Source organism: Muntiacus reevesi, chromosome 14 (assembly GCF_963930625.1).
Source record: "Muntiacus reevesi chromosome 14, mMunRee1.1, whole genome shotgun sequence".
NCBI classification, from domain to species: Eukaryota; Metazoa; Chordata; class Mammalia; order Artiodactyla; family Cervidae; genus Muntiacus; species Muntiacus reevesi.
This window is the reverse complement of record NC_089262.1, coordinates 8,549,330-8,569,487: the sequence shown is the minus strand read 5'-3', so window position 1 is coordinate 8,569,487 and position 20,158 is coordinate 8,549,330. Positions and strand designations below refer to the sequence as shown.

General features: G+C 45.9%; 1 protein-coding gene across 3 annotated transcripts; it reads left to right on the top strand.

Moving 5' to 3' along the window:
* Positions 1-328: 328 nt before the first annotated feature.
* On the top strand, positions 329-18,917 carry ATPSCKMT (ATP synthase c subunit lysine N-methyltransferase). Of its 3 annotated transcripts, none has more exons than XM_065905645.1 (5): positions 329-366; positions 7,090-7,379; positions 8,054-8,191; positions 10,000-10,050; positions 17,347-18,917. In XM_065905645.1, the coding sequence occupies exons 1-5, from the start codon at positions 348-350 to the stop codon at positions 17,515-17,517; spliced, it is 669 nt and encodes a 222-aa protein (XP_065761717.1). In that variant the 5' UTR covers positions 329-347; the 3' UTR covers positions 17,518-18,917. The 3 variants fall into 3 exon arrangements, with proteins under 3 accessions (XP_065761717.1, XP_065761719.1, XP_065761718.1); XM_065905647.1 differs by lacking the exon at positions 17,347-18,917 and adding an exon at positions 16,270-16,437; XM_065905646.1 differs by lacking the exon at positions 17,347-18,917 and adding an exon at positions 16,237-16,437.
* Positions 18,918-20,158: the final 1,241 nt, after the last annotated feature.

Genomic DNA, 20,158 nt, shown 5'->3' with positions numbered 1-20,158 from the left:
CGCAGACGCAGTGCAGGCCTGCCGAGACCTATTTTTCTACTTGAGACTAATTTAACGCCAGACAGTACCTTCTGGAAGCAACTGCCTTCGGAAACTTCTATCATCCAGGAAGCTGTGGGGGGGGGGGAGTGGAAGTTGGAAGACACGGACGGGAACTTTAGAATCCAAAAGCCAGGAACAGATGTAAATTAGACATTCATTAAAGTTTTAAAGTTGACTGTTTTTTGATAGTGTTTCCCAACGAGGAGCTCATTTACTTAGAACATTATTTTCTCCCTATTTCCTCTCCCGGTTCTGGGAAGGTGGTAGAGCTCACTTCCGGTTTTCTAACTGTTGGAAATCTCGCGATGGAGGGAGGAGGAGGAGGTGAGAGCAGCCGTGCGCGGCGGGCTCTTTGGGGCCCGGGCGCGTTGTGGGGCCCGGCGTGGGGCTCGCGGTCAGTCCCGGGAGCAGCCTGGCAGAGTTGGGCGCGGCGGGTCGGGGACCCGCGGGGCTGTCATGGGGTCGCGGCCTGGCGTTCGGTATTCAGTGCTCGCGCTTGCGGTGTACTTGGCTCTGGTTTCTGACCGCCCGGAGCTGTTCTCAAGCGCTTTATGTTGAATAACTCATTCAGTCCGGCACGATATTCCGAGATGTGGGTACTGGAGGCCCGCTGTCCCGGCTGGGGAATCACGGCTCCGCTGCTTTTTCTAGCTGCGTCTTTGGGGAAGTGACCTGTCTGCAGTAATGACACTAGCATCTCTCTTTACGGGTTCAGGAGAACCGTGCCTGACCGTTGGCAAGCTATGGTTAAGAGATCACTTGTTTTGCACAAATACTTAGGTAACTAGCCCAGAGATACTCAGCTCCTGAGAAGAAAATTGACCTGGCCTTGCGCTGAATTTCCACCCCCTGAAGCCCGGGGTTGTGCTGCTTCTGAAAGTTTTTTAGTGGCAACCGTAGCGAAGTACCAGGTCCTCTGAATCCCTCCAGCTGCTTTTTCTTCTGAGCGCTGATTACGAGCTAATCATTTGTAGGCCTAAATTGATTTGTTGTGGGTTTCCAGCTTCAGCTGGTAAAGAATTCGCCTGCAATGCGGGAGGCCTGGGTTCGATCCCTGGATTAGGAGGATATCCTGGAGAAGGCAAAGGCTACCCACGCCAGTATTCTGGCTTGGAGAATTCCGTGTGCCCTATAGACCATGGGGTTGCAAAGAATCGGACACGACTGAGCGACTTTCACTCTCCAACCTCCCACCATTCCGGCTGCCATAGAACGGGGGCTTACCCTGTTGTATTATTCCTAGCCTTTTATTGTTTTGCTCAAATGTTGAAATGAATGCGTGGGGCTGTAACATTTAACCGTGGCCTGACAGTTAGGAACGGGTTTTGAAACCGGGGCCAGGGGTGATCATTTAACCTCTTGAGCCACTTCAGTGATGCTCCAAGGACGTTTTGACTTTTGGAGTCAGGTCTCAGTTCACTTTAGCTTGGCCAGTTCATTGTCCTCGTTCACAGTGGTGAATCCTGCATTCCATTTGCATTCCATTTGGCTCCTTAGATTGTCGTGTAATGCAGGGAATGTCTAGTGAGGTCTGCAGTGTAGTTTCTTTATTTTCTGTCAAAACGTGGGGAAAAGGTTGCCCCCCCCAATATCAGTACATTCTGTATTTCAAAAAGATAAAAGAGATATTAGACCAGGACAGGAGAGACTTCTTCAGTGGACAAAATAATGTACGTTAAAGGGACATAAAATATATGCTGTAGTTTTTAAGCCTGTATGTAAATGAATGTACACAGTGGATAGCCCTAAAATACTGTGATGTGCAAATACAAACCCCACTTTAAACACAAATGGCAGGTCATAATCCCGGAAAGGCCTCTCCTTTCTTCTTAGCCGTTTTCCTTTGACTTGGACTTGAATAAGAACCCTGTACCTTTTGTGTCTCTGTCACTGCCTCTAGCTCTAGGTGACCCATACCTGTCCCTGGAAATTGAGGTCTTCAACTATTATCAGAAGTCAGTGTTTAAGCAAGCCTGGAGACAATGGAAGTTCACTTTTTTGGGTCTTTACTCTCAAGGACTGGCTCCCTCCAACCTCTCAACAGAAACAGCCAGTTGTCCTCCACAGCTCCCATCTAAAGGAATGTTCAAAAGAGCACATGTGACAGAAATCTTGCGTGATTTATTTATATGACAGTGAATAGAGTGAATCTAAACACTTTGCATCAAAAAGATTTAGAGATTTGTAGAAGCCGTCTTTTTTTTTTTTTAATAGGTAAGAAGTGGATTTCTTTAGAGAGAAACACTCCACAGACAAGAATGTTGACTTAGCAGGCGAGAGTGGCCTTGAAATATGGCGTGGTTAGTTTTGGCTTTTTCTTTTTAGTTTTAATTCTTTTAAGTTATGAAAGTATGATAACACGTCTACAGGAGACTTGGAAAGTACAGAACAAGGTTGCATGTAGTTCCACTATGTAGAAGCAGTCTTGATTTTAGTTTTTAATCTTTAGTGACTGGTTTTCACTGGTAAAAGTCAGTATGTTTTTTATTGAACTGACATAGCAATATTTTGAATATATAGTTTGGATTTACATAGTAACTTCTTCAAAAGCTCATACAAATTTTTGTGATGTTGAAAGACTTGTGTAGGTGTAGAAACTTGAGACAGAAGAGTGCACGATACCCTTGAGGGCCACTGCTGTTGGTGTTGCCTTTGTTAAAAACAGATAGTGTATTGTCTTTGCTCAAAAAGTTTCATCCCAGTGCGATGAATAAAGTACTTGTTTAGTCCGGTGGTCAAGGACTCCCACCCTGTGCTCATCAAATGCTCTTCCGCTTGCCTTACCTTGATTCCCAAGGCATTCTTTTGAGACTGTCCCCTTTTCAATACAAGCAGCCCCTCCTTTTTTAAACTTTACACAACTTTGCTTTTATGAAAAACCGACATTAGTAGCTGTTTTTTCCAGACTGAAGTCCAAGGAAGATTTTCAGTTTCGTGATAAAAGGGGACAAGGGAAGTTGCTTTCTGAGTTTGGCAGCGAGCTGTCCCAGGGGCAGCAGTCACCCCAGGGGCAAGAGCACCCCGCGGGGCTCTTTCCCGGGAACCACACTCAGCATCCAGCTGCCGAATCGCTGAACCCGTTCTGTTAGTACCTGTACTCTAGCTAGCTGTGTTCTGTGCATTCCTTAGCAAGATGTGCCCTAAGGTAATTGCTTCTTTGCTTTAATGCCATTTGGCTTATGAAAGGTTTCACAGAGACACTGGTTTTGGACAGGGTGGGAGACCCTGTACCCTTAGGTCCAGCTGAAATTCTGTTTCTACCCACACCTTCCTGGTTGCACCATTGGCATCAGCCTTTCTCCCACCTCTTTTCATGTTCCCGCCGTGTTTGGTACACGTTAGAGCGTCTCTTAGCCCTTGCCTTGTAACTGTCTCAGTGTAACCCACCCATTCACACAGGCTAAAGGGGTGCTCTGGAGACCAGGAGCGCTTTATTACATCTCTTTGTTAGTGAAGTTGAAGAGCACGTGTCTACACAGGTGAAAGTTGTTTGGGTCGTCTGACTTGAGTTTATGTAATCAGCTGCCTATTGGCTTATGCTAATGGGAGAAACGGATCCTTTACCATCTGAGCTGCCAGCGAAGCCCAGCTAGAGAAACGGTCCACCAGCAGATAGTAGGAAAACAGAATGTGGGCTGTCCATACAGTGGAATGTTATTTGGCAGTAAGAAGGAATAAAACGCTGATACGTGCTACAACGTGGATGAATCATGGAAACACTCGCTAGGTGAAGAGGCAGTCACATAAACCACGAACTGTGATTTCATTCATGAAAGTCTTCCTTTTTAAATTTTTAATTGGAGGATAATTGCTTTATAGTATTGTGTTGGCGTCTGCCATAGGACAACGTGAATCGTACATATGTTCCCTCCCTCTTGAACTTCACCGTCCACCCCCCACCCCATCCCATCCCACCCTTCTAGGTTGTTTCCAGTACAGCTCCCTGTGTTATGCAGCAGGAAAGTCTGCTTTCTTTAGAGACAGTGGATTTGTGTTTGCTTAGGGCTAGAGGGGGCGGGGAGGATGAGGGTAATGGCTAAAGCATAAGGGTTCCTTTTGGAAGTAACGAAAAAGTTCTAAATTTAACTGGTGATGGTTACATGTATCTGTGAATCTACTGAAAGCCTTTGAATTAAATGGGCAAATTGTATGATACATGAATTATGTCTCAATAAAGCTTTTACAAATTATTGACCCCCTCCACACCTCCTGATGATAATATTGCTCAGTCACTAAGTCGTGTCCGACTCTTTGTGATCCCATGAACTGCAGCTTGCCAGGCTTCCTTGTCCTTCACTATCTCCTGGAGTTTGCTCAAATTCTTGTCCATTGAGTCGGTGATGCCATCCAACCATCTCATCCAATGCCATCCCCTTCTCCATTAAAATAATAGTGGCTAAAAGTCATCACTTTCTCCGGCGGTGCTAAGGGCTTTATAGGCATTGCTTATTTAACTGTCCCAGTAACTCAGGATAGTATTATTTAAAAATCTTGCAGGTGAGGAAACTTGGCCTTAGCAACAACTCATCTCTCTTTCTCTCCTTTTAACTCTCTTGCTAAGTCGTGTCCAACTCTTGCAACTCCATGGACTGTAGCCTGCCAGGCTCCTCTGTCCATGGGATTCTCCGGGCAAGAAGACTGGAGTGGGTTGCCATTTATTTCTACAGGGGATCTTCCCGACCCAGGAATCGAACTGCGCTCTCCTGCATTGCAGCCATATTCTTTACCATCTGAGCTATGAGGGAAGCCCCAACAACTTGTCTGAGACTCCAGAGCTGTGTGACTGAGATCTTTCTGATCACTGTCCTCTACAGTTGTAACACCTGCAGAAGGACTTCTTCATACGAGGCAAGGCAGATGTGCCTGCCTTTAAAAAAGAAAAAAATCAAATGCACTTCCATTAGCATGTTAAGTTCCTCCATGCAGTGCTGAAAAGTATGAATGAGAATGTACTTAAAACTCTTGCTTTCCATCAAACACCATCACTTTTCTAAACTTTACTTTTATTTTACCTCCATCACTGGCACCACGAGTAGACTTCTGTTATTGTTTCTGAGTTGGTCGTCTGCCATGATAGCAGGTGTAAAGCTCACTCTAGGAGACCTCAGCCTTCAATAGCAAAGCCACACTGAGCCGGCGATGCTGAGGTGGTCAGCCTTGGGCTTCCGGCGTGTCCTGTGTCCACGTTTGGGCCTCACCTCTGCGGCGACAAGTTACCACATCTCATGGGCTTCCCTGGCGGCTTGGGTAAAGAGCCCGCCTGCCAGTGCAGGAGATGCGGGTTCGATCTCTGGGTGGGAAGGTCCCCTCGAGGAGGAAATGGCACCTACTCCAGTATTCTTGCCTGGAAGATTCCATGGATCGAGAAGCCTGGTGGGCTACAGTCCGTGGGGTCACAGTCAGACACGACTGAGTGAGCAGGCACACAGAGGGACGGTAAGCAGAAGTGAGTCCACGTCCTGATTCCAGCACCTGTGAGGACTCTGCCTGAGCCACTCGGCGGACGTGCTTGAGTGAAGGACGTCAGGATGGGAGGCTTGTCCTGGCCCATCTGGGTGGGCCAGTGTGCTCCCAAGGAAAGGATCCCTTTCCTAAGCAGGAAAGGAGAGGAGGGGTCTTGTGGAGCCAGTGGCTGGACTGGCGTGGGGCCACTGGCCAAGGAGTGCGGGCAGCGCGTCCTACCGCAGGGCTTCCAGAAGCACTCCCACCCTGTTTCAGAATCTGGCCTCCAGAACTGTACTTTAATAAGTGTGTATCGTTTTTAACCCGCCTAGTGTAATTTCTTATCGCATGTGACCTTTAGAACAGCTTACTATTCCCTAAACTGTGAACACTAATGTCTTCAAATGATAAGACTCTTTTGTGCCCCTTCCTCTTACTCCATTTGTCTACAGATTCCCGTGGTTTTGGTTTTAGCGCCTCAGCTAGAGTGAGAGCTGGTTCAGGGCAGGGTGGTCTTGTTCCGGTGGGGTTCCAGTGCTGCGCACTTTTGTGCACGCTCTGCCTGTATCCCTTTGTCTCATCCTCACAATGATCCCGTGATCCCTGCTTTGCAGATGAGGAGACCGAGATTCCGAGAGGTGAAGGGTCACAGCTGTTAGTAAGGGCTGGAGCCAGGGTCCAACCTCTGCAGGCTCGGCTGCTGTGCCCATCGTTAATCCATTTCAGAATTAATTTCAAATAAATTTCAACATAAAAAATGTGAGATCCTATTACGAATACATTCTAAAGCATAAAACTCAAGAGGAGGATGTTTAGGTACCATTTATTCTCTCAGTAATCAGTGATTAGAGTTTGTTTTATTCTGTACTGTGATAGCACTGAAATGAGTATTTTTTGGTCCTTATGGATCTGCTTTAAAATTCTTATTACCATGACTATTTAAGATTTTTAGTAAAACCAGGATTTTGTCTCCGCTGTTAACTTCAGAATTGAATTTGTACCACTGGATTTTTGATGCCTGACCAATTTTGATGTAGAATACTTTCCTCCTATTTGAAATAGGATAATGATTAGACATTTTTATCCTTATTATGGAGTTTTGTTCTGAACCGCAAAGATACGGAGCACATGATTAATATTCTTATTCATGCATCGTTGGTTAGTTGCTGAATTTAGCTCTAAGTCCTGTCTGAGTCTTTGTGACCCCGTGAGCTGCAGAATGGCAGACTCCCCTGTCCTTCACTGTCTTCCCGGAGTTTGTTCAAGCTCATGTCCGTTGATTGAGTCGGTGATGCCATGGGTACTGATTCATAAATGGATTTGAACACATTATTTTCCAGGGACGACTCCTGGAGAAAAAAATCAGTATGTTGGAAAGAAAAGATTTCAGTCTTCCATTAGTATTGAATAATTTTCTGTTAAACACTCTAGTTGATGGACTGTAGAACTTATTGTGGAATTCTACATTTGTAATTCCAATTGTATTGAGCAAAATTAGCCTTTAAAAAGCATGAGTTTATTTGTTAATAAGAACTGTGGGGGAAAAAACACTACCTTAGATTTCTGATTTGACGTTTCATATATCCTCTTCTGCTCTCAACTCAGGGACACACCCAGCAACACTTGAAAAAGAAAGGCTGTCAGAATTTGTTCCACCTACAAGTCTTGAGGCCAACAGATTGAAGAAAAGCAGTTGGGGGGTCTTATTTACTGGCATTGTTGGGGGCACGCTGGTGGCCGTGTATGCTGTGGCCACACCATTTATAACACCAGCCCTTCGAAGAATTTGTTTGCCTTTTGTACCTGCAACTACGAAACAGATCGAAAATGTTGTGAAAATGTTGCAATGCAGAAGAGGACCCCTGGTGGACATTGGTAGTGGTGACGGACGTATTGTGAGTTACTTGAAGATGTTTTAAGATTTATGTTTTTTTAGGTTTTATGCTTTAAAATTTCCGTTTCACTTTTCTTATCAGGCTTATTGAAAGCCTTGTTAAATTGATAGCCTAATAGTCATTTAATTTTGTGTTTGTTTGGCTGAACTACTTCAGTCCTTCAGCAGGACTTTGAAATTTATTTTTCTCAGATTTAATTGTTCTTAAAGGGGAAAGGGCTCTGGATGTCTGGTAAGAAGGAACAATTGATTGATTATTATCAACTTGTTCATTAAAAAACTTAGGCCAACAGAAACATGTTAAGTCATGTAGTTTGACTGTTTTATATTTTTTCCAAGGATGACTCCTAGGGAAAAAAAAATCTGTTTTGGGGAAAAAAAATTTCAGTTTTCCACTAGTATTGGATAATTTTCTGTAAAACCCTTTAGTTGGTATTGAATTAATTCTGCTTCTTGTGGGTTCAATCCCTGGGTTGGGAAGATCCCTTGGAGGAGGAAATGGTTACCCACTCCAGTATTCTTGCCTGGAAGATCCCATGGACAGAGAAGCCTGGCAGGCTATAGTCCATGGGGTTGCAAAAAGTTGGATATGATGTAGGGACTCCACAACAGTAACAACATAAGTAGGGAGTTTTCATGTCTTTTTCTGATCTTGAACACAGCCTCTCCCCGCAGGTGATCGCAGCTGCAAAGGAAGGGTTCACAGCTGTGGGGTATGAATTGAACCCCTGGCTTGTCTGGTACTCGAGGTACCGCGCTTGGCGGGAAGGGGTGCAGGCGTCGGCCAGATTTTACATCTCAGACTTGTGGAAGGTACGTACGGCAGAGGACGTGCTAACTTTATGGTTTTTGGTTAGTATGACTGAAAACTGAATTAAAATAGAGTTAAAGTGTATATTTCAGCATTATGAAATGTGAACAGCTTTTAAATTGATAGATTTTACAAATCAGCCCTACTTTAGAGTAGAAACTTAAGGTTTATAACTTTACAGGTCATGTGACTTCTAAGGCTTTATTTACTCAATTTAAAATGTTCTCATTTCTCTTTATTATGCAGTGATAAGATTTTTTTTATCTCATTTGTAAGTCTTCTACGTTGTCATATAGGCAATAACTTGTTAATGTCATTCTTGGTAAATAGTTTTGTGTGTGTGTGTGTGTGTATTTATATGCACATATGAATATGTGTGTCTGAGTGTGTTTGAGACTGAGTTTGTCTATGTGTGTTTGTGTGTGTGTATGTGAGTGTGTGCGTGCTAATGTGTCAATGTGTGTGGGTACATGTGTGTATATGTATATATACCTAGGGAGAGACAGAAATAGTGCAGGAGAAAAGAAAGGACCCACCAACCATGCTGTGATGCTCCTTTGTGTCTTCATAAAGTATAAGATATTTCCAAGTTTACTTGTTCTCTAAAAAGTGCCTGGTAATTTTGCTTTAGGAATGCTCCATAAAATGCTTTTTCTTAAATAAGAATTTTCCTTTGTAATAGTGTCATCAATAGCTTAAAAATTCACTTGAGTTTTGTTTGCATTGTTTTTTATTCCATATATACGTAAATGATCTCTCTATAGAGTAAATAAAACTTTTATTGGGTAATAAGCATTTTGACTGGCGAAGCACTTTTTCCCCCCCAGTTTTCCAAGTAAAGACCATTTTATTGCCATTTTTACTTAGTGTTTTAGAGAAGAGGAGGGGGACCAAAATTCTAAGGATGACTCCGCAGGAGAAACGTGGTTCTGAAAAACCTTGAGTTCTCGATAAGCTTGTTTCCTATAGAGCAGAGTACAAAGTGGGCCGGGGTGCACATGGCCCAGTCTACCAGGGTGACCACCAGTGGTCACTGGTGAGTCCCTGCCTTTCTGACCATCCATCTGGGTGGCCCTGTGTGGAGTGGCTGTGAGGGTGAGCTGGGATAGCTTCTGCGGAAACTTCTGGAAAACTGTAACAGATGAGCTAACATGGGTGAAAGTATTAACACGGGAAATCTTAAAAAGGGCCACTCTTTGTGAAAACCCACTATTTTTTTGAACTTTCTGTTTTGATTTGGGGTATGTATGCTGGAAAAGATTGAAGGCCGGAAGAGAAAGGGGCAACACAGGATGAGATATTTGGTTGGCATCACCAACTCAGTGGACACGAATTTGAGCAAACTCCGGAAGGTAGTGAAGGACCGGGAAGCCTGGCATGGTGCAGTCCATGGGGCCACAGAGAGTCAGACAGCTTAGCACTGAATAACAACAGTGGCTGATTAACAATGTTGTGATAGTTTCAGGTGGACAGCAGAGGGACTCAGTCATCCATGCACATGTATCCGTTTCCCTCCACACTCCCCTCCCATCCAGGCCGCCACACAACCCTGGCAGAGTTCTTGTGCAGTACAGTAGGTCCTTGTTGGATGTCCCTTTTAAATATAGCACTAGGTACACGTCCATCCCAGACTTCCTAACTGCCCCGCCCCGGTGGAAACCAGAAATTCGTTTTCTAAGTCTTTGAGTCTCTTTCTGGAAAACCAACTATTTTTTGAAATGGGAAATTGCTACTCATTTTGAAATAAAGCTTAAGCTGATGTTTGACTTTCCAGAATTAATCTGTGAATTGTTTTCTCCCTTCCCTTCAGGTCACTTTTTCGCAGTACTCAAATGTTGTTATCTTTGGTGTGCCCCAGATGGTGAGTACGCCCTTCCTGCCCCCCGAGTGTCTTTTTCTGGGTTAGGAGGGGGCTTCTGGCCCGAACAGACCATCTCCCTCTGGCCTGCTCTCCCGTGTGCAGAATGACAGATCATTGGTTTAACAAAGTACTTTAGGGCCTTAATAGTTTAATCATAAAAGATTCAGTCTTGTAGTTTAAAACTTCTGCTTTAGATGAAGGTGTCAGTGATCTACCTAAGCCCTAACAATTTGAGTCTGAAAACTGCTTTATGAGCTCCTGGTGTCTAATGTGAGTAGGTTTTCACAGTTGTTTACTTACCATATCTGGCTGAAAACACTTGGGAAAGTTAATGGAATGGGGCGTCCCTGATGGCTCAGTGGTAAGGAATATGTGTGCGATGCAGGAGACATGGGTTCAGTCCCTGGGTTGGGAAGATCCCCTAGAGAAGAGAATGACTACCCACTCCATTATTCTTGTTTGGGGAATTCCATGGACAGAGGGGTGTGGTAGTTTATAGTCTATGGAGTCACAAAGAGTTGGACACAACTGAAGTGACTTAGCATGCATGCACACACATTGACTAGTTTCCGTTGACCTCATTTGGCTGATGTGTGTTGAATTCTGACTCTATACTTTCGAAAGTGAAAATGCTGCAGCATTGGACTGCAAATGGTCCTCAATTTAGCCTTTGGAAAGATGACGAGAATGGGAGGCTTTCATTGTAATTGTTGGTTTACAGACTGTAGAAAGAAATCCCCCTTCACTTTTCAAGCTCCATAATTGTAGGCATAGTAATCCTGGCAAATACTGGTTTTTTGCTGAAATGCCACTAAATAAGTGATGTGGTTTTTATTAAGAAAAAAAAAAGAAATGGGCTTTTTTTGTTTTTATGCTTTCTTATTCATATCTTAATTTTTCCTTAAGCTATCTCAGTGCTGGAGAAAATTTTTTCTTACTATTAGAATTTTCAGTGAAATGTTTTTTCCCTCTTTCTCTTTTTTTTAAAAAAAAGTATTTAGAAGTGCTTTTGTTAGATATTCTTGAAAGTGATAGGATTCTGTATGTTCATAATTCTCAGCAAGCCTAACATGAAGATGAAACCTGGGTGTCTATTCTTTTGTTATAGAAATGAAAAGAGGTAGAAAGGTATGATCTCTGATCATTTAAAAAAAAACACCAAAAAACGTATTTGGTATCAGAATTGCTATGGAATTTAATGGTTTTTTCCCTCCTTATTGTGGAGTTTGAGCATTCTTTTGGGATAATTGGCATTTTGAAGCGAAGAATCTTAATTTAAAATCCATGCTTTATACAAATAGAAAGCTGACACATGTTCCGCGCTGTCTTGAGAAGCACCGAGGTGCTATCCAAGCCGGGGGCAGCATTGGCCTCCGGGCTCCGGCTCCTCGGGCTTCTCGCCACGTTTGAAGTGTAGTCAGTTTTGGGAACTGTTCACCCAAGGGAAGAGTGTTATTTTGATAAATACTTTTGTGATTATGGGCCATTCTTCTGTACACAGAGAAGCCTTAAATAAGGCGCAGCATTTCACGGTTCCCAGGAAGAAGGGAGCAGCTGAAATACACAAAGTCCCCACGTCTCCTGGCATGAGAGGGATTCAGCCAACTTGAGTCCTCAACGCAGGGGGACGGATCAGGGCATGGAGGCCGGTCTGGGAGGCTCGGTTTCCCGGGTGGAGGTCCCTGCTTTCCGCCCTCCCCAGGCCTCGCCTGCGTGGAGACAGTGAGAGGAGGGAGGGGACTGCTGGCGGAGTCAGGGGGCCAGGTTGGCTCTTGGGCGTCCTGTGGGCCCTGGAAAGTTCTTTAGCCTGTCTGGGCCCATTATGCTGTCTTCTGTTAGAACGCATTTCCCTTCTCCGCTCACTGGCCAGTGTCCCGGCAGGGGCTTGGTGGATGGACAGAGCCAGCATGGCAGGAAGGGTTTCCTGTGGCCGGTCGGGCGCACGTGGGCCGTTAAAAAGCCGGAGCAGGTGTTGGGAGCATCAGAGGGCGAGATCCCGGTGTTACGTGGTCTCCCTCTGCTTCCGGTGCCGGACTGGCGGTCTCCCTCTGCTTCCGGTGCCGGACTGGCGGTCCCTCACAGCTCTGCTTCTGGTGCGGGACTGGCTGTTTCTCACAACTCTGCTTCCGGTGCCATACTGGCGGTTCTTCATACCTCTGCGAAGCGGCGCTTGGCTTACAGCGGCCCGAGCCTGCATCACGCATGTGTGTCCAGCAAAGCAGGAGTAAGAGTGTCATTGGACCTGGCAGGCCAGTGCCTGGATGGGAGATATCCATGCTTACCATGAACTCGTGCGCCAGGAGTGCCGGACAGATGGGTTGTGTTCTTGTTGAAAACCCTCCCATGACTTGGTCCTGCTTTAAAGCAGCGACGGTAAGGCCCAGCCTTCCGTCTGGCATGGGCGCCCGGCCGCCCCAGCTCTCTGTGCGCTGGCTCTGCCCTCCTCTTGGCTCCTGGACCACACTGTGTGGGGCCGTGTCCTCCCCGAGACTCCAGTTCCCCCAGCTCTGGGCCTGGTTAGTGAACCTCTGCTGACCACTCAGAGGTTAGATGTTTCTTTCTCCGAGAAGCCATCCTTGACTGCCCTTGAGGACCCCTGAGACCACGATTTCCAGAGCTTGTTCCCTTCGCTGTGGACTTGTGGCTGCACTTCTGCTTGTGTCATGGCTTCGGTGGCGTTGGCCGTGTGCACTGCGCAGTGAGCTCAGGGACAGGGCGGACCTGTTGAGCTTTCTGCCAGACTCCCAGCTCCTGGCACAGAGTGATCACCTAGGGAGTGTTTGTTAAAGGAATGGATGAAGATCATATAAACATGTGCCTTAAGTACACTGTTTCCATGGGCAATTAAGTTTCATAACTTCAAAGGATGACTCATTTAATTTTAGTTACGAATTCTGTTATGAATCCATGAATGAAAATACTGTCTCAGTGTTCTGCTAAAGAAATAGGATTCATGACCATGAATCCTACATTCAGTCATTCCTTAAACAAGTGTTTATTCAGGGCCCACTAAGCATCAGACCCTGTTCAAGTACTTCAGTGAATAAAGAGAAAAAAGAAAACATCCCTGCCCCAAGGTATTTCCATGCTAGTTGGGAAAGCAGGTATTCAGTGAGATGGCAGTGTAGACTCTGTGGTACAGTAAGGGGAGGTGGGTCAGTGCTGTGGGCTCACCAAAGCGTGAGAGGGAGACCGTCCTTAACGAGGGACATTGGAGGTGAGGGGGAGCCATGCAGCCATGTCCAGAAGAGTGCTTCAGGTTGAGGAATAGCTACTGTGAAAGGAAAGGTGCTGAGGGGTGTGTTCCTGTGAGTCCAGAAGCAGTGAGGAGGTGGGGGTGGCGGGAGGGGGTGAGCAGAGGTGGCGGGGGAGAGATGTGGGGGACCAGGTGGGAAGGACAGGGCCTGCCATGGGGAGCAGAGGGTGGGGGAGATGCTGGGGGACGGGTCTGAGCTCTTGTGGGCATCCAGGCCATCAGTGGGGGAAGCCAGTGCCAGGGTGGAGAAGCTGGTGACAGGTGGTCAGACTCTGGATGCTCCGTGAGGACAGAAACAACAGGATGAGCTGGCAGATCCAGTGGGGGGCACCCTGGTTTCAACTTATATTTAAAGTTTTGAAGAGGTAATTAGAATAGGATGAGTTTCATGTCACTTTGAAACGTATAATTGTATGAATAATTTTGAGTTTTATTAGGCAGACATGACACATCGTGGCTTCTCTTTGTGTAAGATATCAAGACCCAGGTTTGTTGCATATTTATGTATAATTTAGTCCGTTAATTTCTTATGATTGAAATAGAGCCTTTCATTCATAGGTTTATCTTGACTTAGCATATGACAGTCATTTGGAAATAAAAGATCTGTAAAAGAGAAAAGAAGAATAGTAATCTGAATAAATTTACAGTTGTCCTTTTTATGAACAAAATTACCATATGAAACCCTTGACATTTTGGAAAAACACATATTGTCTTATTCTTTGCTTATTTAATTTTTCCCTCAAGGAACAAAATTTTCGCTTTTTTTTTTTTTAAAAGGAACAATCTTTTGCTAACTGTTAAAAGAATAAAAAGATTCCATCCTTAGTGGAATTTATTCATTGTTATCTTGGTATTGATTCTAATAAAGAATCAGAATTTTGGCTCACTCCAGCCACAGGTCATGTAGAGGAGTTTTTTTTTCCAGACTGCTTTTTAAAGACAGAGGTGAGGAATCAAACTGTTGTAGAAAATTTGTTCGTCTTAATTTAGTAGATTAATTGATTAATCTGTCTGTGCCGGGTCTTCGTTGCTGTGCTCGGGCTTCCTCTGGCTGCGGCGAGCGGGGGCTGCTCTCCAGTTCAGGGCGCAGCGCCTCATGGCGGTGACTTCCCTTTTCCTGAGCACAGGCTCCAGGCGTGCTCCTCTCCAGTTCAGGGCGCAGCGCCTCATGGCGGTGACTTCCCTTTTCCTGAGCACAGGCTCCAGGCGTGCAGGCTTCAGTTGTTAAAGCTGTCGGGCTCAGTAGTTGTGGAGCGTGGGCTCAATTGCTCTGTGGCATGTGGAATCTTCCTGGACCAGGGATCAAAACCCGTGCCCCCTGCGTGGGCAGGCAGAGTCCTATCTGGCACATACAGTCTGGGACACGTGTGGGTTGACACATGTAGGCATGTCAGGTGGGCAGCGGCACATGCCCGGAGGTCTGGGCTCAAGGCAGGGGGCTCACTGGGGGATCAGCGCCCAGGAGCTGAAGCCAAGGGGGGCTGAGATCACCCGGGAAGGGGCCAAAGTCTTGCTGGACCTGAGCCACCAGGGGAAGTCCTGCTCGATTACTTTTTAAAGAGAGTAGCTTTTGCACAGGTCTTGGTTTCTAAACATCGCTTCTCACTCAGAGGAACCAGGAACGTTTGAGAAGTGGCTGGTCCCAGGGCTGGGAAGGGAAGGTGTGAAAGCCTGGAACATTTAGTTGAGTCTGAATGTGGTGAGGAAGCGCTCAGAAGGTTTGGTCAGGGCACATGCACGGGAGAGAAGCCAGCTTGAGGGGCTCCCGATGACCAAACCGGACAACTTGAGTGTTAGAAGAAACGAGGACGACAGCGGATCATAACCTGCTGATGAACCCAGGAGTTCATGCTTACAGTGATGGAGAGAGCTCTTCCTCAAGATTCTGACTATTGATCTGAAAGCAAGGATGGGCTTGGAAAGTTGCGGCTTTCAACCTGTATAGTGAAATTGACTCAGGCACAGTCGTCAAGAATGTAGCACTCAGTGGGGGACAGTTCGACACGTAACAAGACATTTGCATCTTCTCAGAGTGTCTGCCCACAGTATCTTGTTCATTTTAAAGGAGGAATAGTAACCACACTCTGGAGACACCGAGATACCTCCTTAGCTGAGGGGTGCGTTACCCTCAAAGCAGAAGGACCCCGTGGGCTCAGGACTGTGGAGCGTGCGAAGTTCACAATCCCTCTGCTGGGTTGTTGCCTTGGACGCACACACCACTCATCACAAGACACCAGAGGGACCAGCCTGTGTCCTTTTTTTTTTTTTGAGTTAAAATTTTATTTGGAGGCAAAATGAGGACTGTAGCCTGGAAGACAGCCCCTCAGATAGCTCTGAGAAACAACTCCAAAGAGGCAGGGGGTTAGGTTAGCATTTATGTGATTTTGGTGAAGGAGGAATACTTACAGTCAAGCACATACGTTTTTTGCAGAAGCTTTTTGCTGGTCACGAGACACATTCATCACCATGAAGGATTTTAGTGCCTTTTTAGATACGAGGAGATGCAAGAATTGGGCTCATGAAATCAGCTCCTGAAGATACCTATCTCTCTGAAGGTATGCCCTGCCAGTTTTTCCCCGAGCACAGAGTGTCCGCCCAGAACTCCCTTCAGGGGATGTTGGCGGTCAGCAGCTGCAGCAGCGTGTGATTTAACCCTTACAGAGGTAGATGGCAAATGCCAGTTTGTAGTTGACAGGGCCTACTCGTGGTCATAAATTCGACCATCCTTTGGGAGGCATTTCGTGACCATTTAACCTAACGGTGCTGGGAAGGCTCATTCCACGGGCCAGCGGAGGCTTTGCAGATGGGTCACTCAGTGTGCTCCTAGTGGACTAGGCCTGTCGGCAGTAACCAGAGGGCTCTGGGCCGGCTGTCTCACTCAATCTGTCATGGTCTGGGCAAAATTCCCTCTTGTCTCTTCCCATGTTTAGAGTTACACCATTACAATCATTGATCATATACAGGACTATATGTTTGATCAACTGCTTCAAGTCGACTGGCCTGTGTTCTTAAAGGAGGTTATTGTCACGAGAGACAAAGAAAGGCGAGAGATTGTTCCAGATTCAAGGAACCATTACAACCCCGGTCGCAGCGCGTGACCCTGGACTCGGGGACAGTGTGAAGACACTCCTGGGGCGTCTGAGCGGGTGCTGTGGGGGTGATTGATGTTGGGATGCAGTGTTAAGTTTCCTGAATTTGATAACTGTGCTGAGGCTCCTCAGAAAACACTGAGGTACCAGGGAGTAAAGGGGCGTGTTGTAGGCAGCCTGCTCTCAGATGGATAAGAAAAAGTGTTCGGAGAGGGGGGCACAGAGCAGGTCAGATAAAGCATCTGTACAAACTGCTGAAAACTGGTGAGCCTGGGTAAACGAGTACAGCAGTTTTTTTGCTCTATTCTTGTATCCTTTCTGTAAATTTGAAATTATTTGAAAATAGTAAAAGAATAGAGAAAAATATATTTAAGAGGTGAAGGTGGTAATATATTTTTAGGACCTGAAGATAAAATTTTAAGCGGCTGTTAATTTGCTGATGTAATCACAGTGTCAGTATTTTTAGTAAACAGTGAAACTCTTTCTTCACAGATTACTTATAAAATTATGTAAAAGTGATACATAAGAGAGTTTTATTTTTCGTAACTTATGTTGACTATAAAGATTAATTGTTATATTATGGATATCTTTTAAAAATAATTGTAAAATGTTTGATCATGTTTCAAGTTGGTAGAATGTGTATTTTTTTTCATGGTCTAATTCTACTATATCTCATTATTTGAAGTGGAATTAGTTACCATATTTCATTAGGAAAGTGGGAATCTGTGATACACATTTGCTAAAAAGGGCACATTTTATATTTGATGATAGAAGATAGTCTTAAAACGGCGGTTCACGTGACGTCTGTACTTTGGTGGATCGTCGCCCAGGAGTGGTCTGTTTTACAATCAGTAATCTGGCACAGATGTTTTCAGGGACACCACAGAAGGACCTGGGGAGCCCCTTCCTGTGACCCCTGCTCCCTGAAATGACGGCTGTCGTTCTCCACAGATGGCGCAGCTGGAGAAGAAGCTCGAGCTTGAACTCGAGGACGACGCGCGGGTCATCGCTTGCCGGTTCCCCTTCCCGCACTGGACCCCGGCGCAGGTCGCGGGGGAGGGGCTGGACACGGTGTGGGCCTACGACGCGCGCTCTTTCAGGGGAAGAGACGGGAGGCCCTGAAGACCCGTGCACTTCCCGTCGCTCATCCCCGTACAGGCTCTACCCAGAGTTTTCTGAGCTGTTGGAGTCTTTGATCGTCTAGAGACTTAAGGTGTGTCTTCAGCAAAGATTATGTTTTTCACCGCTGTGGAATGAGAAATGACAAATTCTTTCCCTGACTTTTGGAGAAAATAAGCAGAAGTTGAGGCCAGCAGGTAGATGAAAAGCCCGTTTGCATGGTGTGTGCTGACAGCTGTGCTCACCACTCTTTGTGCACTTGGATGTGCGAAGATTCGAGTAAGCTGTGCTCACGTTGATGGCTGGGAGAGACGTTAGCAGTTCTGCACATTGTAAAGGATATGATTTGATGCCACAGATGACAAGAAATAATTTTTAAAGAGGGAATGTATTGTAAATGCTTGCTGTTTCCTACAACTTTATTCATACTTTAGATTTATCACTTTTTTTTTTCTTTCTGTACTTCAGGACAAGATTAATTTTCTAAAGGTTTAGAGAAGTGTTATATTTTATAACACTTTTTTTGGAATAACTTGTTCCAAGGCTATTGGATTATATATTTTGTCAATCTAAGATGTATATGTGTGTGTAAATCTGTGTACATACGTGCACAGTTTAACATTTCTGAATTGTGACATACTTCCAGTTGATGGTGTTTTGTAACCTAATTGGCAGTGTGGTATTGCACGGCACAGTTGCATGTCAGCCACTGTTGGCAGAGTCTCAGATATGATGAGCTGTGGTATTCAGAGAAGATACATGCTGTGGTGGAGTAGTTGGTGTTGATTTGATAGTGAAGTAAGCCATCTGAGCTTTGGTGCAAGGCAGACCTGGGTTCAGAGCCCCGCTTCAGCAGCGGCAGGGCCTTGAGATCGCTGTCGTTGGGGTGGTGATGTGCTGAACATGGCGCTGGGGATGGACCTGTAGAACTCTCAGGACGGAGTCTGGTGTTTATTATTTCAGACACTTAAGAGAAGCTTGTTAACAGAAGCTGCAGATTATTTCTGCTGGTCACCTCTTTATTTTATGAAATCCGCCGTTTACTTAATATTTGTCATTTGTGAGAAGAGACTTACCTGATTTAGATAAAGACACATCAAGGAAAACCTTTGAATGTTAGTAGATAGACTTCACATATCTGAAAAATGAGCATTGACTGGTGGCTTGCACAATCCTCGTGTATCACAGAAAGGAATTAAACTCCCAGTAATACATCTGAAACCTGAACACCAAACCATTTTGAGAGGTTTGATAAAATGAGATGGTTTGCATTTTTAACTAAACTGATAAAAATACGATCAGTTTGCTAATCTTCATTTTCATGAGCAGCAAGTGGAGACTCATTCATTCAACAAATGCTTATTGACTGTCTACTGCGTAATAAACTTTTCTGATTTCAGTGGTGGGTGACGTGCAAGTCTCCAGATCTTATGGGGTTTATGTTCTAGAAGAGAGACAAACAGGTGAGTGAATGTTACCGTGTGTGAATTCTCCATAAGACATAAGCAGTGTGATGGTTTAACAAGAAGCGAGTGTGTCTGGGGTGAGGGGGTGGGATGTTGTGGACATTCGTCAGAGCGTACGGCAGAGTATGGGGAGCATACGGCAGGAGTCTGCTTAAGTCTCGACAGGCGGACAGACCAGAAGCACATTCCTTGGTTGTGTGGCGTGTCTCGTCCCCCACTGGGGCCATAATGTGTTGTTTGTTGCTCAGTTGCTAAGTCCTGTATGACTCTTTGCTAAGTCCTGCCTGATTCTAGCCTGCCAGGCTCCACTGTCCGCGGGATTTCTCAGGCAAGAATATTGGAGTGGACTGCCATTTCCTCCTCCAGGGGTCTTCCTGACCCAGGGATCAAACTGTGTCTCCTGCATTGGCAGGCAGATCCTTCACCACTGAGCCGCCAGGGAAGCCCTCAGGATACCTTGTTAAGTGATAAACCCATGTTGTTCTTAAGCTGCTTTCGCGCGGGTGCAGCAAATAACCTCCTCCTGGAGACAGGAGGGATGAGGCTGTACCTAGAGGGGGAACGCCTGCTGGCAAGGTTGGAAGGTGTGTCTGGAATGTCCCAGAGGGATGACGAGCCCCTAGAAACTCCCACCCATTCCCAAAGTGGTGTTTAGGAATTGCACCAAGTCATGGGGTCAGTGACCCTGGACCCGGCCTTCACAGCTGACATCCCATGAGAGCGTCCTATTGGGGATGTGGGCAGCAGAGCCTCTCCTGTATCCTTGCCACCGGGGAGTTCTGTTGGAAAGGACTTGGGGAAAGGAGGGGATGAACTCACCTTGGACTGGCCTTCTTGGCAGGTAGAGGAGCTATTTTATGGGCTGCATGTCTGTTTCCTGTGTTGAAATCCTAACCTCCCCAGTGTGTTGGTATCAGGAAGGGGGCCTTGGCTTTAGGTCTTGAGGGTGGATTTGTACCCTGATGAAAGAGACCCCAGAGTGCTCCCTCACCCCGTCCACACAGAAGGTCACAGCGGGAAGAGAGCCCCCACCAGGCCCTGCGTCAGCCAGCACCTTGATCCTGGACTCCCCAGCCTCCGGGACAGTGAGGGGTAGACGCTTGGTGTTCCAGCCCCTTTCTGTGGCATCCGTCAGAGCGGCCTGATCTGACTGAGACCAGCCGGCGCTGAGAAGAGCC